Source organism: Acanthochromis polyacanthus, chromosome 20 (genome assembly GCF_021347895.1).
Source record: "Acanthochromis polyacanthus isolate Apoly-LR-REF ecotype Palm Island chromosome 20, KAUST_Apoly_ChrSc, whole genome shotgun sequence".
Lineage (NCBI taxonomy): Eukaryota > Metazoa > Chordata > Actinopteri > Pomacentridae > Acanthochromis > Acanthochromis polyacanthus.
The window spans coordinates 4,036,037-4,052,174 of record NC_067132.1 but is presented as its reverse complement, the minus strand read 5'-3'; the positions used below and the strand labels follow the sequence as shown (position 1 = coordinate 4,052,174).

The 16,138-nt window shown below is 42.0% G+C and overlaps 1 protein-coding gene across 3 annotated transcripts in view; it reads left to right on the top strand.

The window, feature by feature from the left end:
- Positions 1-16,138, top strand: part of LOC110970495 (E3 ubiquitin-protein ligase HECW1) — a 148,093-nt gene that overhangs the window by 23,505 nt on the left and 108,450 nt on the right. For all 3 annotated transcript variants that reach the window (XM_051940343.1, XM_051940341.1, XM_051940342.1), the window contains 3 exons: positions 8,631-8,952; positions 10,556-10,663; positions 15,512-15,606. In XM_051940343.1, coding sequence (XP_051796303.1) covers positions 8,631-8,952; positions 10,556-10,663; positions 15,512-15,606 — 525 coding nt within the window. The remainder of the gene's footprint in view (positions 1-8,630; positions 8,953-10,555; positions 10,664-15,511; positions 15,607-16,138) is intronic.

Here is a 16,138-nt window from a genome sequence, read left to right as displayed (position 1 = left end):
AGAGGAGTCCCATGAAATGTTAGCAAACTGTGACATGATGGGTCTCATGTTGGAAGCTAGAAGGTCTAACAAACTTGTCTGGGATCACACTTCTCAGCCCCCCTGTGAAGGTGGGATGCTGGGATACTGGACCTCATGGTCAACGTTCACCCCCAAGTGACAACATGGTCTGAATTCCCAGCACTAAATCAGACTCAATCCTGGTGAATGCTGTAATCTGCCAGGACTGTCCTTTGTCAATGATTCTGTTTATAACTTACAGGGATGAAAGATGCCTGACTCGATGGACTCAAGATTGCATCTTTGCTGTTTACAGACAATGTGGTCTTGACCCCCAGCTCGTGGGACAGCCAAGTGCAAAATTAGCACCTCCATGTTTAAGGCCAGGGTTCCTAGCCGGAAAAAGATGGATTACACTCTCGGGTTGGGGATGAGTTGTTGCTTTAATTGGACGAGTTCTCGTACTTCAGGGTCTTTTTTACAGATAAGGAAACAGTGGAGTGGGAGATTGACAGAGGGATCGATGCAGTGTGCAGTGCTGTAGATGCTGTACTAGTCTGTTATGGTAAAGAGAGAGCTGGGCTAAAAGGCAAAGCTGTTGATTTACTGGTCAGTCTGTTCACAGCTTGTTGTCCCTGGTGGTTACCACAAGCTGTGAGTAGTGACTGAAAGGATAAATCATGGATACACATGTACGCCACTTTGGATTGAAATTTCTGCTACAGGAAATTGAAGAATTGCAGGTGGCAAAACTTTGCTTCCATTGATGGGACCCTATGATAGGGTGACGAACCTGGTCGTTCATGTGGTTCTCTGGGAAGAACTGCTGCTCTTTCGCATCAGCTAACTGAAGTGATTTGGGCATCTGTCTAGCCTGTCTCCTGGAAACTTCCTATATGGGGTGTTTTGGACATCTCCAACAGGAGAATACACCACTACAAGACCCGGCATATGCTGAAGAAATTATATGTCCACCTAAAACAGAGAGAGGAAATTGCAACCAAAGTAGAACTGCCCCTATGACCTGGATCTTGATAAGTGGCCAAATTTAGATGGATGGACACTGTGAGCTTCTTACTATCAGTTAAATAATGCCACAGTCTACCTGAGAATGGTTGCTGATCATTTCCATCCCTGTTTGACCACAGTGTGCCCATCTTCTTATGCAGGGCTTAAAGTTTTCCAGCGCCGCGCCGGATTTCCGGCGCATGGAAGTGTACCATTTAAAAAATTTCATCCATCTCGGTCCGAAGGCTCCAAGCATGTGCGTCATTGTGCATTCAGTTGCTCCGCTTTAATCAATCAAACTCCAAATCCTACATTAAAATATATACACCTTCTGTCCAGGCATGCGACTTTCTGATAGAACTTTTATCCAATTACAGTTTTCTAACTGCGAGTGCGCATCGACTGCTGGGCGCACGATATGCTGCGCCCTCTTGCTTCGGCATCGTCAGTGCTGCTGAGCCACTAATAAGAAATAACAGTATCCCACAAACAAAATCCAAATTTGCAAGATTTGTTGGTGTTTTTTGTAATTATATTTAAAGGGAATTACTGGAAACACATTGATATATATTGCATATTATTTATTTTATTTCTGCTTGGACTGTATACCCATTCCACACGTGTCCCAGCCCTGTGGCTGCCTGGTCTCTGCAGAGCGCACGGAGCTCCAATCTGTGAGTGGTGCGGTGAAGAATCGAGCAGCTGATCACTGGTCAATAGCGTTGGAGCTCGTGTTTAGCCCAGAGACGCAGATACTAAAGTTTGCTCAGACTTTGTGTGACAGAGGAGAGAGGATGTGTCTCTGCTGATTAACAAAGAGAGCAGCCGCTGCCGCGATCCCTGAGCCGCGGTGCGTTGACTCGCCCCATTGGCGTAAGTGCGTCAGTGGCGATGCGCGTGCACGCCCCACAGTCCCCATGGTTTCGCCACAAAATAAAAACAAACGGGCTTAGGTATTGAGTTAAAAAAAGTAACAAAAACAGAAGTTGTTTATTTCGTTTGATTTCTTAATCTTTAAACATTTGCTATCTGTTTTACAACGGCAAAAGGAAAAAAGGAAACAGCTATTTAGTTTGCTGGCTTTTATTTTGAAAGGAGAAAAATCAAAGATCAAGCCATACGGATTTGTCCCATTATTCTCCTCAGAACATCTGTTTAGTTAAATATGCACAAACTGAATGTAGCTTAGGTGATATTAACCTTTTTTATTTGAGGACATATAGGATGTTTGTAATAATGAGTTAAATAGCTCTCAGCAGATTTTCTGACCTTATGCATCCAATGATGTCTAGCCACAAACAAAAATCTCCAATCTCAAGCAAATATTATTAGTAAGAACAGAACGAACGTATGGGTTGTGTGAAATGAATAATGGATAGTTAAATAAGAATGTTCTTAGCCTGCTTTTCACCGTTTTTTCTTCCCAAAATATAGATAAAAAATAGAAACATTTAAATTGAAAGCCAACTGAACAAATTATACAGTGAATACATTTTTTTCCCTTAATGTGTGTCAGTTCAAATTGAAAATCAAATGATTTAAACTAATCACACAGATTATTGAGGTTTATCAAATGAGCAGTTACTAACATGCGTATATGTGGTTATGTGCTACAGAGGGCTTCTTAATCAGATCTTTATGAGAAATGGGCTGACTCCAGAGGAAAAGGCCAGAGTAGAAGTTCTTCAGCATGAGCAGTCCATTCCCACCAGGACCCAGATAAACCAGATCAGGAAGGCCCGAATTTCTTTGCTAGTTACAGAGTTTGAGAGAGTCAGCATCATGATCAACTTATTTATATTGTGAGGCAATAACTAAAATTGCATGTAAGAGTTAATACTAGTACTTTTATTACCTGCTTAAATACAAAGTTGGTATAGTAAGTGACATATGACAGTTTATTCTCTTGTAGTGTTCCAGAGAATATTAAACAAGTTAATTCTGTTGTCTGTGCTTTACAGTTTATTTCAACAAACAACATTTTGAACATGTTAAAAAGAAAATGTTCAGAAAATTCACAAACAAAGCAAAAAAGAAAAAAGAAATGACTTTTTCAAACAGTATTCTCCAAGCACTTATATTCTCTTGAGACTGACACTTGTGATAATGTTGTAAGTAAAATTTGTGCCATATGAAGCAAAGCAGCAGAGTTTTGTAGCAGTTTTGTTGTGGTTGGTGTTGTTTTGAGTTCTTGTTAAATCTACTGAAGAGATAAAAATTATTAAAAGTTATTAATAATACATGTACTTGATTTTCATGATTTTTTTCCCCTTTACACTAAAATAAATCTTTGTAATTATAGTGATGTGGTATTGAAACATCAACACAAAAAAATCAGACTTGGGGCACTTTCTAAAATGTCTTAAGTTTTGTCAGTAAGATTTTACATTTGAGCAACAATAAAATAGTGGGATCATAATGGGCATTATTTCCACCAGATGACCTCATATTTGCTCTGAATTAATAGAATCGCATATATATTGTGTTTTAGTGAGTTTTAAAACACATTTAAATACGTTTATTGACACTATAAATTGGATCTTAGAAGTTCAGGCTCAGGATTTTTTCTTACTTTAAGCCCTGCTTATGGCTACTGTCATTAGGATAATGCACCACATCATGCGTTGTCATCTCAGACATGTTTTTGAGCATAATAGTGATTTTGCTGTACTCAGAGTCCACCAGAGCATCTTAAGGATGTGGTAGAATGGGAGAGTTGCATTCAGAAGGTGCTCCCTTCAAGTCTGAAGCAACTGCATGATACAATCATATCAATATGACAATGGCATCAGTGATCACTTCTGTATGAATTATGGCTACTAGGACATATGCACCAGTCTGCAGTAGTAATGAAGCAGAGATGCTACTACCAAAATAAATTAAAACATGTTTTTTTTACTTCCTTGTAGATTGAGGTGCTACAACAATTCTACAGTTTCATTTAGCAGATGCTTTTCTCCAAAGCGACGTACATCTGAGAGTGGAACAACACAAGCAAAGATCTATTTAGGAGAAAGCAACCTGGATAAGAGCCATAAAACAAGATCAAGTGTGTCCCAACACAGCTAAGATAGTTAGCCAAAGCTCTCCAGCTGACTATTGTTTACAGCTGATTAATTTTAAATCAGCAGTGTTGATAAAGGATCTCACACATGTTAATGATGGCAACATTTGTCATATACAGTTTACAAAGGTTTACATACATAGGATCATGCATATCATGGCAGTCTTGAGTTTCCAGTGATTCCAGTAGCTCTTCATTTTTATGATGGAATCATTAAACACGTGTCACACACAAAATAGAATTGTGTATTTTAGGGCTGGACCCAAATATTCATTCGCTACGGCGGTATATCCAGATATTAAAGGGGACATATTATGCAAACCTCACTTTGTGAAAGTGTTCTTATAGTAGTGTGTGTTGCAGTAGCTCATTATGAGGTTCGAATTTGAAAACTGTCTGTTTCCTCCCTGCCTTTCTACACCACATTTTGTCAATATGTCTGCTCAAACATCCGATTTTGATTTGGGTCCGCTTATGATGCAATAAGCGGATTTAACTCCTCCCCCTGACTGCGCCCCCCCTCCGCACTGTCCTACCAGCGTGTGTTGTCCTGGGTGCGGGAGGGGGTTCTGGAGTGGCGGTTCCCTCACAGCGCCACTTTTCTCTTGTTTCCCGGAGCTTGGCTTCTCGGTGTGGGCGCCGGGCAGGCTCGTGCGAAGTGACCAGGCTCATGGCACCGGTAGCAGCTGTCTGGAGAGCGGCGGTGACGAGGCGACGTAGGCGGCTCGGTCTCTCGCCCCTCTTCTTCTCCGGGCCCGCTCTCAGCCATCCTGACATGCAGCTTGAACGCGGAAGTCGTGGGGGGGTCGGGACGTGAGCCTCTCTCGGCTTCTCGTCGTGCCTCGGCTGCCGAAGCATCTTCCCAGCCATCGGCAGCCAGCCACCGGGCACCACCAGCCGAGAGTGGCGAGCTGCCCGGTGCCGCTGCTGTGCGGAAAGCAAACACTCAGCGAGGCACTACAAGAAGCCGTGAGAGCGGAACGCGCGCTCACGTCCCGGCCCCCCACGACTTCCGCGTTCAAGCCGCACGTCAGGATGGCTTTGTGCGGGCCCGGGGAAGAAGAGGAGCGAGAGACCGAGCCGCCTACGTCGCCGCCGCTCTCCAGACGGCTGCTACCGGTGCCATGAGCCTGGTCACTTCGCACGAGACTGCCCGGCGCCCGCACTGAGAAGCCGAGCTCCGGGAAACACGAGAAGAGTGACGCTGTGAGGGAACCACAACTCCAGAACCCCCTGGCTGGCTGCCGGCGGCTGGGGAGATGCTCCGGCTGCCGGCTGCCGGAGCATCTCTCCTGCTAGCGGCTGCTGCCTGTGGCGGCCCACCGTTTCGCCGTGGCGGGTTCTTGGTGTGGTGGAGCTGTCAGGGAGCAAACTCTCCGCTGGCCGGCTCTTTTCCTCTTGGGTTTGCTCCCAAGAGGCGGCTCAGTCCCTCGGTGACAGCTTGTTGGAGCTCCCTCAGTTCTTCCTCCATCTGCAGTCGGGCGAGCGCCATCCCACTTCTGACACCAATGTAGCACTGAGCGCGTCCTCTCCCAGAGAGGGGAGGGAGAGTGGACAGATGCGTTCATTTGCATACCTGGAAGCAGGCCCAGAAACAGCCTGTTCTGAGGAGGGCTGGTGAGAATGAACTTTTCGACCGCTGAAACTCCAAACAAAGGATGATTTTGGGGCGAACAAACTTAAATACTATGTTTTTGGGCTTCTGAGACCTATATGACGTGACTGAAGAATAGCATAATATGGGACATTTAATTTTGGTATCCGAAAATTCAAGACACCCCCCACCCCCCGGTCTGACGTTACCGGGCGGAACGAATATTCGGCGTTACTGTCTTCCCTCCGCCTTCGGCCTGCATCGACTCATCTCGTCCTGTGATCACATAAACATATACACATATGTCTATGTGATCACCCCCCGACAAAAATAGGAATATTCGGAGCTCGTCTCTTGCCTTCGCCTTCAGCCCACTTCGGCTCATCCCGCCGTGTTCTTCGGCTCATCTCTGCTCCTCCATTCCTGTTTCTTACCACCACCCGAATGTCCGGGTTGCTGCCGACTCTGACGTCACGCTTCACTTCGTTGCAAAAACACAAGACAAGATGCCGAAGACCTCCGCTGTTTGGGAATTCTTCAATTTAACTGAAGTCAAAACGAAGGCAGTGTGCAAAATTTGCATCCGGGAGACCAGACGAACGGATCCAAATATTCGGGCCGTCTCTGCCACCCCCTGTCGGACGTTAAGGGGCGGAACGAATATTTGGATATTCGTCTTTAATAGTGCCCGAATATCCGGAGACCAGAAACCACTATTCGGGCCACCCCTATTTTGGTTCTTTTGTAGATTTATTACAGTTCTTCTGGAAACTGGACAAAATCAACTGGGTCATAAGTTTACATACAACTTGAATGAACAGTTTTGTAGACATTTGTGTTAATGAAGCTTTCTTAGTGCTGTGAACAGTTGTCGTCGTGTTGTGGTGTGATCTATGAAAGCAGATTCACAGGTACTTTTCATGCTGATCAAATAACTGATCACATTTTGTCATTAACATCTTTTGTTGTCATTATTTTTTCATACCTTTTACCCACAGAGCATCAACTGTCCGTGTCATTGTGAATTACAGAAACGATACAGCCTTCTAATATTATGTGTTGCTACCAAAAACCAAAGCACTCAATGACAGTTGAAGGTAGGAGACAAGGAGCAAACTCTCTGGATCAGGAGAACTGGACTGTCAGGAATTCTTCAGGAGATCTTCTGTTAGTAAGGAAACATGTCCACTACTCAGTCTGGGCGTCTCACCATAAACTAAGCCGGCATCAATAAATGAACAAGTGTGAAATAGCATTTTTTAGTGGTTCTGAAAAAATGCGCGTCAGAAAGAGATGTGTTAATTCAGCAACAGAACTGCATGTACTCGTTCTCCTGGTGTCTCATTCCAGGTCCTTTGTAGTATCTCTAAAACATCCTGTAGTGACTGAGAGCTTATCTGATAGGAGTTCTTATTTAAATGTGAATTAGCATAATGGCTTTCCTGTGTCAGATAGAAACTGGGTAGGAACCTTTTTTGCTATTTTCAGATGGGATATTTGCCAGATGAAACTGATCCATTGTTGTTCTAAGCTGCAGCAACACAAGACTAGAAATGACAGTGTAGTTAGAATCTAGAATGTTGTGAATGAGCTTCTATTGTTTATTTGTACAGCTACTCCATACCTGGTGAGTGGAGTGTAGGTGTTAAATCAGCAATGGGAGATCAGAGGGATTAGTGCATCTTCTCCACTGGCACAGGATGACTGACAGGCCAGCTTCACACTGAATTAGCAGCTTGCTTTTCAGCTGCAGATTGCAGTTAAAAAGCAAGCTGCTAAATGATTTACATTAACACACTGGCACTGTGTTGGCCAACATAAGCTGCAGGGCTTCCAATTCATGGTTTCCACTGACCGACATGGACCGGTGGATGGACATGCAACTGAATTCATGCTACAATAGGTATGCATCTGTTTGCTGTGCACATGGTCTCAATGCCTTTAAAATCAGGGACAGAAAAACATATGGGGCTAATGTGGATGTTTGTGAAAGGCTGTGACTTTGCAGTTTTTACAGGATAGAGCAGCCAGTAATGTGTGCTCTGTAACACCATGTTAGAGGGATTATTCCTCAGCACAGCGGTCAGACCAGCACAGGGTTTCTAGAAAATGTAGACCATCCCTCTATGTTTGGGCACGGCCGATGGAGAACATGTACAAAGCAAAACTCTTTCAAAGTCTGGCAGTAATAACTTTAGTTAGAACTCTGCACCAAAACAACCTCCTCCCTTGATCATGATGCCTATTTGCAGATGCAGACCATGTAGTGCTCCTCTCACCTCCACTGTTGGCCTGTCACAGTTTTTGCCTGGGGACCAGACAGCCTTTATATTGTGTATTACAAATACACATAAAGTCAGTCTGGAACTGCTCCATTGAACCAAATCTAGCCCAGAGGCGGGACTACCAATCACAGCTTGAATTGGAGAGAGCCAATCAGCGTCACACATGTGTGACGCAATCACTAAGCGACCTAACAACTGCCTTTCCGCCATGATGTTTTGTAGTTTTAACAGCTTCCTTCGCCGTACAGGGGTCCTGAGGAAAATCTAAGCTCTCCCTTTCAACAGTGGAGGGCAGCATTACGCATTCTATCGTACAGCCTGCCGGAATTAAAAATACATCCTTTTTAAAAAGAAAAGCTTTAAGAGCTGCTTCTTGTTGAGGTTTTAAGGACAAATTCAGCCCATGTAAAACAGAGGAAAGCGCACGAGAGAAACCTCGCTCTGTTGCGGTCGCATCGTTAACTCCCGCCTCTGGTGCTCTGATTGGTTCGGTCTGATCTGCTCGGAGCTTGAAAACCTGTCAAAATGTGTCAATGGAGGAGGGCTAGACCGTATTCCCGTATATCCCTTATAACGGGAATACAGTCTAGCTAAGCTAGGCTATCACAGTTTAGCACTGATTAGTTTCCTTTTATCTTTCTATTCGACTAAAAGCATGTTTTATCTGTATTTAATTTAGAATTTGTACCAGAATCGTATCCTGGGCCTGGCGGCCATGGCCTCCCCAACCCGCAACAGCCAGACCCGCCAGCGCTGCAAGGATGCGGTTCGTCACAGCTACGGCCCCGAGACCTTTGCTGTCAACGCTCTGGACCAGGAGGCCTTCATGCTGGGGCTGCCGCGCTCCACCAGCGACACTGATCTCGTCTCCCCAGATGCTCGCTCCACCCTCACCATCAGCTCCTCCCACTACACCATAGGACAGTCTGAAGACCTGGTGATCACATGGGACATCAAGGAGGAGGTGGATGCTGGAGACTGGATCGGAATGTATCTTGTTGGTATGTGAGATATTACATGATGACACTGAACTGTAGGGTTTTAATTGAAGTGTATTTTCTGACACTAGCTCCTAAATGCTGCATCAAAACAAATATTAAATGCATCTTTAAACAGTTGTGATAAGACTTACTGTAATATTATAATAAATAATAATATAACAGATGTATGTAATGTGAGAAAAATGTAATAAAAACTGATGATGTAGTGCAGGGGTGTCAAACTCATCTCAGTTCAGGTTCTACATTCAGCCCAGTTTGATCTCCAGTGGACCGGACCAGTAAAACCAGCATAATAAGCTATAAATAACCACAACTCCTAATGTTTCCTTCGTTTCAATGCAAAAAAGAACATTCTGAAAATGTTCACGTCAGGAATTATGAACAACCTGAAATTTCTTTAGAAAAATAAGAGATTTTTCAGCGACATTGTCCTCAGTTTATCATTTATACATTACAACCTACAGACCACAGAGTGTCTACAAAGACACAAAACATGTAGTCACAAGTCTGTAGAACTGAACAATACAGTATTTTACATTAAAACAGACAAAAAACAACAAGAACAAGACAAAATATAAAAAAACCACACAAAACAACAAATTCGAGAAACAAAATGACAAAAAATGAGACAAATGACACGAAACAAAACAAAAAAGAAACAAAAAAGAGACAAAAAATGGGACAAAAAGTTACAAAGCGACAAAAAATGGACTCTCAACAAAAATGAGGCAAAAAATATGTAAATGACTCCAGCACCCCCCATGACCCTAGTGAGGATAAAGCGGTGTATAGAGAATGGATGGATGGTCAGCTGGTAGCTGAGTAAATGATGTGTGAATAAAAAAATGAGAAAAGTTTGGCCCTTAGGCCGCATTGTAGTGACAGTGTGTTATAACCGTCATCAGGTCATGGCTTGGTGACAGCTGCTAGTGTGTCAGCAAAAATGTCTGAGATAGAGATGTTGAATTTGAGCAAATGAAACCAAAACTATCTGCATTACTATTCCATTAGACACCACTAGATGCTAAACACTTGTTGTTGGGGACGGGCTAATCGAAGTAATTTTATTATTTAATATGTATTATCCATTTTTATAATTTTTCTATGATGTATAAAATGTCTGCATCATCAAAAGCAGACATGTACAGAAAGGTTGTTTTTAGTCAGAATGTGATATAGATATCACGACACCTCAGGGTTAATATGGTTGCAAACTAACATTAGCTTTAACTCCCATTCTTGTGACCATATTGTGACATTTGTACCAAAGTACAGCCTCATAGAACTTCTAGTGTGGCTGTAGACTGTTACTCTTGTTTTCATTCTGGTGTCTTTAGTTGTTTCCTCATCTACACCTCTACAGATGTTTGTGTGTTCAGTGTTGGATGGTATTTGTTGATGTTGGGTTGTGTTTCAGCTCGTTCACTGTGATGATAACACATCTGTGATTTAATATCTGAAAGCACTAGAAGCAATAAAGACCACTTCATCGACAGTCTTTCATGAAAAATCAAATGCAGTGTAATCGGAAGTGAAAATGCAGAAAGAATTGTAGAAGGTATGAAGAGCAGGCTGTGTTCATCAGTTTTACATCTCTTTCCAGATGAGGCTCTGTCTGAGAACTTTCTGGACTACAAGAACCGAGGAATCAATGGATCTCACAGGGGACAGATAGTTTGGAAAATTGATTCCAGCTCTAACTTCAGTGACTGTGAGTAACCGAAAACACAGTTTGTCCTTTGTTATTTTCACCCACGGAAATAAGGTTGTTTTATTAACATCAGCTGAATTTAATGAGTTACATTGTTTTGGAAAGTTAGTTTTTTATTCATTTTTGTTTTGAATTCTGCACACAAGCAGTCATTCACACCAGCATTCAGAGACGAACCAGCTGTGCTTTATTTCTATAAGTCACACTGAAGTGTGGACACATTTAATGCCTCTGCTTAAAGGTTGTAAATGGGGGTCTCAGTGACAGGATAATTAACAGGACCTGGCAACCCACTGACTGAACAGTGCTGCATCATCAGCACTACATGGACCAGTAAAGGAAATGTAGTTGTGGTGACTGACCCCAGGTCAGGCTGCACTTTACTCAGATAGTTTGTTTAATGATTATGTCTGGGGGCAAAATGAGTTCACCAGCAAATAAGTGGTGTTGTAAGTTATCAATAATGACAGGCAAGTGGGTGACTGAGCTATAGTCAGGTTTCCAAATAAACTGTCAGATGACTTTGAAGTAAACATTTGAAATCTATAGAAAATGTGATTTAGGTTTGTTTCCTTCAACTGCTTTGAAGTGAATAAACTGGGCTGTGTAGTGTCGTGAGAACATGGAGATGTAGGCTTCGTTACATGTGAGGAGAAAAAGCAGAAAATAAAATCATGCTGCCAAACAACTATCAAGGAGATAAGCCAGGGTGTAGTTATTCTTCATGTCTGCTGATGATGAACATGCTTCATTGTCTGGAGGAGACAGAAGCAGAAGTAGCTGATCAGTTTTAGGAGATAAACGTTGGCTACAGCATGGCAGTGGAGCAGAGCTTAGGACTGTCGCCTTACTCAAGAAGGTCCAGGGTTCGAGTCTCAGTTGTTTCAATGTAGAGCCTGTTTGGTTTTCATCTGGTGCACCTCAACCTCCTCCCACAGTCCAACGATATGCTGAGGTTCATTAGATCATTATATAATTGTGGGACTTTTTTGTACCATATTTGACATTTTTGCTGTTTTCAGGCCTAAAATCAACATGGCCGCCTATAACCAAACACCATGTGGTATTGTTAGAGAAAGATTCTTCTAAATATTATATATACAACTGAGTATAATTGAAATTGAAAGTAATTTATAAAGATATTGTAGTAAATCCACTACTTTGTATTATTACAATATTATATTGGTTTCCAGCTTCCCTTATGCATTACCTCTCTTTCGACAAAGTAAAAACCACCTCACTGCAGCAAAAATCTTGGGGAAAGTGTGAAATATTTTTAAATTTTGTCATGAACTTTTTCCCATTCGTGGCACAGGGAATACTACAGAGACTTCTGATGTGGTCAGACAAATGGCTCTGATGGACCATAATGTCGCCCTGAACTTACTGTGTCTGCTCGATGATTGAATTAGCTCATTTCTGCTAATGTGTCAGGCATGGCCATTTGAATTGGTGATAATAGGCCAATGTTGTGTTTACAGTATGGTGCATTTCTCTGAAGTGGAGAGAAAAAAAATCAGTGGATGCTGGTTTTCTTATTATCCTGTGGGTACATTTGACTCATAAACAAACCAAAGAGGTCTTTGTTCAGGTGTTTAGTGCACACCACAGCTGTCACAGACTGAAGCAAACATTCAAACACACTTGAGTTTGTTGGAGCTGCATGAAAGAATTAGGTGTAAAATGTTAGCTTTTCATTTGCTTGTCATTAGAATTGATTTATCCATTTTAGTATCAAGTAGTCTTTTGTGTGATGTTTTTCTATTCTGTCCTGAAGTAACAGGGTTGCTTACAGAGGGAGGGAGGGCATTTGCACAGAGACAGTCACAAATGGTCCACAGTCACTGCATTTAGGGACCTGGGGAATGTGTATGCAAACATGAAACAGAATAAACCTGAAGCTGTGCAGGTGTTTCCACTCTGTAACGCCAAGCACTGTATCACAGGTGGAAACGGCTTCCTCAGAAGGTTTAACTGTATCTGGCTGACGGTGTTTTATGAAACTGAGCGAGTTATTCATCTTCCCCAAAACATTTATTCTTGTCAGCATGGAGAATCCTCCATATTTAAACCTGATATTTACCCTCTGAACCTTCCTGTCACATTTATCCTCAGTGAGGGTTGTTTTAAACTGCAACGTAGGGTCAGTGGAGGTTTTTGAGCTTAGATTCTGATTATTTTCCTGATAGAATGGCACGGATGAGTAGTTCAAGGACTCGGAAACTCAGACGATTCTTTACATCAGGGGTGTCTTCCACATTCAGCCCAGTATGGTCTTAGTATAATCACAGCACAATAGCCTATAAATAACCACAACTCCCGATTTTAATCACAGGTATCTGGAACTGAATGATGCAGTATTTTATTTTATGATCAAAACAACAGAAGTCAAACAAAAAAAACTATGAAAACAAGACAAATATGACAAAACAAGATACAAGATGACAAAAAATAAGACAAGCAACAGAAAACAAAACAAAAAAGAAACAAAAATTTAGGCAAAATCATTTATAAAGTGACAAAAAAGGGACAAAATACACAAGCAAGGCAAAAAAAAACCCCCACAAAACAACAAAAACTATGCACAAAACAGTGACTAGAGTGAAACACAAAATGACAAAAATAAGGCAAATAACACAAGCAAGACAAAAAGAAAATCCAAAAAAGCAAAAGCATGAGACAAATGACTAAAAAGACAAAAAAAACAACAAAAACAAGATAAAATATTGCAAAAAAAGAGAAACAAAATTACAGAAAATGATGAACAATCTAATATTTTACTTTATGATCAAAACAGCTTGTCATGGTCTTGAAGTTATTTGAAATTTATAGTTAACGTCTTCCGTGGAATTTTGACACTTTACAAAGTGGTCCTGCAAGTGTTTGACATCCCGGCTTTAGGTTGTTGTGGATATTTTTTCTGTTTTCACTCAGATAAATAGTACCATTTTGACCATTGTTGAAAACTTTCCTTTCAAACCTCCTGGTGGGTTTTGGGAAAGTGGTAAATAACACAGATGGTGGAGGAAGTGTACGCTACTACATTCCTTTTTGTAAAAAGTTCTCCCTTCTCTGTGGATAACACTTCAGCCGTAATCACATTTGTGAAGCTGAAGGAATTAATGTAGCTGAATAATTTTTCGCAGTCTGTAGTAATGTCCTGGTAAAGAGGAGGCTGAGCCGAGGGGCAAAACTATTGATTTATCCGTCAGCCTTTGTTCCATCTCTCATCTATGGTGAAGAGCCCTGGGTGTCGACTGAAAGAATGAGATCCGGTAAGCAAGCGGCCAGAATTGAGTTTATTTGTAGGGTGGCTTGACTCAGCCTTACAGATCGGATGAGACCTCTTATGTTAGGATGCCACCTACATGATTTTGTTTTGGAGGTTTTCTGGACATGTCCAACTTGGCAGAGACCCTTGGTTAGACCCACAACTTGCTAAAGGGAATATGTGTCTCATCCTGCCTGGGAACGCTTTGGGATCCCCCAGAAGTTGTTGAAAAGGAATGCTGGAAAGGCGGATGTCTGGAGGGACCAGGCTCACCTGCTGCCTCTGAGACCTGACACCAGATAGGCAGAGGAAAGGGATGAACCGATGGACCAATCATTGTAGCTAATAATGCCGTCCAGTTGTTGGAGTCTCTGCTCCCCATCTCACCATATCTGAGAAGAAAACAATAAAACGTTAACAAGATATAGCATTATATAATATAATTTATAATTTAATTAATTATAATATAATTTATGCCTCATGTGTGACTGTAAGCCGTGTTTCAGTGCTGAGGATGGCTGTCATATACGGTAACTTTGAGGCGCACATTGCTGGTTCTGATGTAATTATCAGTGTAGGACAGCTGCAGTGTGTCTGTTATAGAGAAAAGTGCAACATTTTAAGAGCATTGTTTTCTAAATCTGGTCTTCTGCACATTCACATAAGATCATTATCAAAAATGATCCAATTTTTGTCTAAACTCATTTGTCATCAGTTGCTCATAACATCCTCTCATCTCTCAGAATCTCTCTACTTGATCACCATCTTTTGCACCAGTTCAGCATCCCACACCCTAATATTGTCTAAAAATAGTTATCTGTACCTTTTGCAATGGATATTTTGAGTCTTTTCCACTAGAATTTAAAAGGATCCCTAGACTTTTGGAGTGTGTTGTCCTTAGTCTGCGTTTAAACTGAGAACTGGATTCATAATGTAAATGTAGAAAGAAGTGGTACATTTGTGTTGTCCTCTTTCTTTCATGGGAGCCAGATAGCTGAAGTAGTCATCACAGATTCAGCCGGTATGTGTTGCTGTGTGTTTCCTCTCTTCTTGGCTGAGTGTGTCTGGCCAAACACGCTGAAAAACACGGAGCTTTACTATGACCTTAATCTGCTCGTGCCCCCAAGCCTTTTGCTTTTTTGCCCTGGTTTCCCAGTTTTCCAACAGAGTGATTAGTGTCACCTATCAGCTGTCACTGATTATTTCTCCAATTAGGTAGTTTACGTAGACTAGAACAAAAAGGTCATCACTTATCCCTTAACAAGTAATTTAATGGTAAAAATGTTGTTTTAACTGATGTATTTATAAACGTTTGATGCTTCATATAATGTTATACAGACACATAAATAAATTACTTTGTATGATTTCAGATTTTTAGTAAGTCCTTTGAATTATTGAAAAGTGATTTAGGACACATCAGAACATGAGTGTCAGGACAGTGTTTCAAAGTTCATCATCACCAATCCTGTACAATCATCACCCACAGTCATTTTTGTCGTGTAACATGCTGAACTCCTGATGGAAACCATGCCTAACTTTCTGTCCATGATCCTTTGCATCTTGTTTGTCCTCCACAGCTGAGACCCAGGTCTGCTTCCGGTACTACCATGGTGTCACCGGAGCGCTGAGGGCGACCACACCCAGCGTAACCATCAAGAAGGGCACAGCACCCGTGAGTCTCACTGCGCCTCATGCCTTTATTTATACTTATGAAGGTTTCTGGGTTTTCACTGGCCACTCGGTATCTACTGTCTGACTTCTTTATTACAGCTTACTTTGTTTAGTCATGCCAACAAGATGCAGCTACACCAATAAAAACAGGACAGCATCAGTACTGTGCACAGTTCAGTCAGAACTGACCGTTGTTTCCTAATATCTGTAGAGTCTAGCAGCACGGAGGATCCTGCTGAGAGTAAATCCTCCAACACTTCAGATACAGCATCAGATATATAGCCTAGCCGCGCTAGACAACCCACGGCAACGAATTTAATTCTCTGCCAGGGTGGGTCTAGTTACCCTCCATAAGGCTCGAGGCTGGATTCTCCTAAAACTGGCCGAACCAATCACCATGAAGTGTAGAGTCAGAAGGCGGGCGTAACTAAGTGACGACAGAGGCGCGACGATTCTGATAGAAACAACCGGCGCACAATAAACAGTTATCTTTCGACTCAGCTTTGGCCACAGCCCTTAAAGATTTGAAGCTA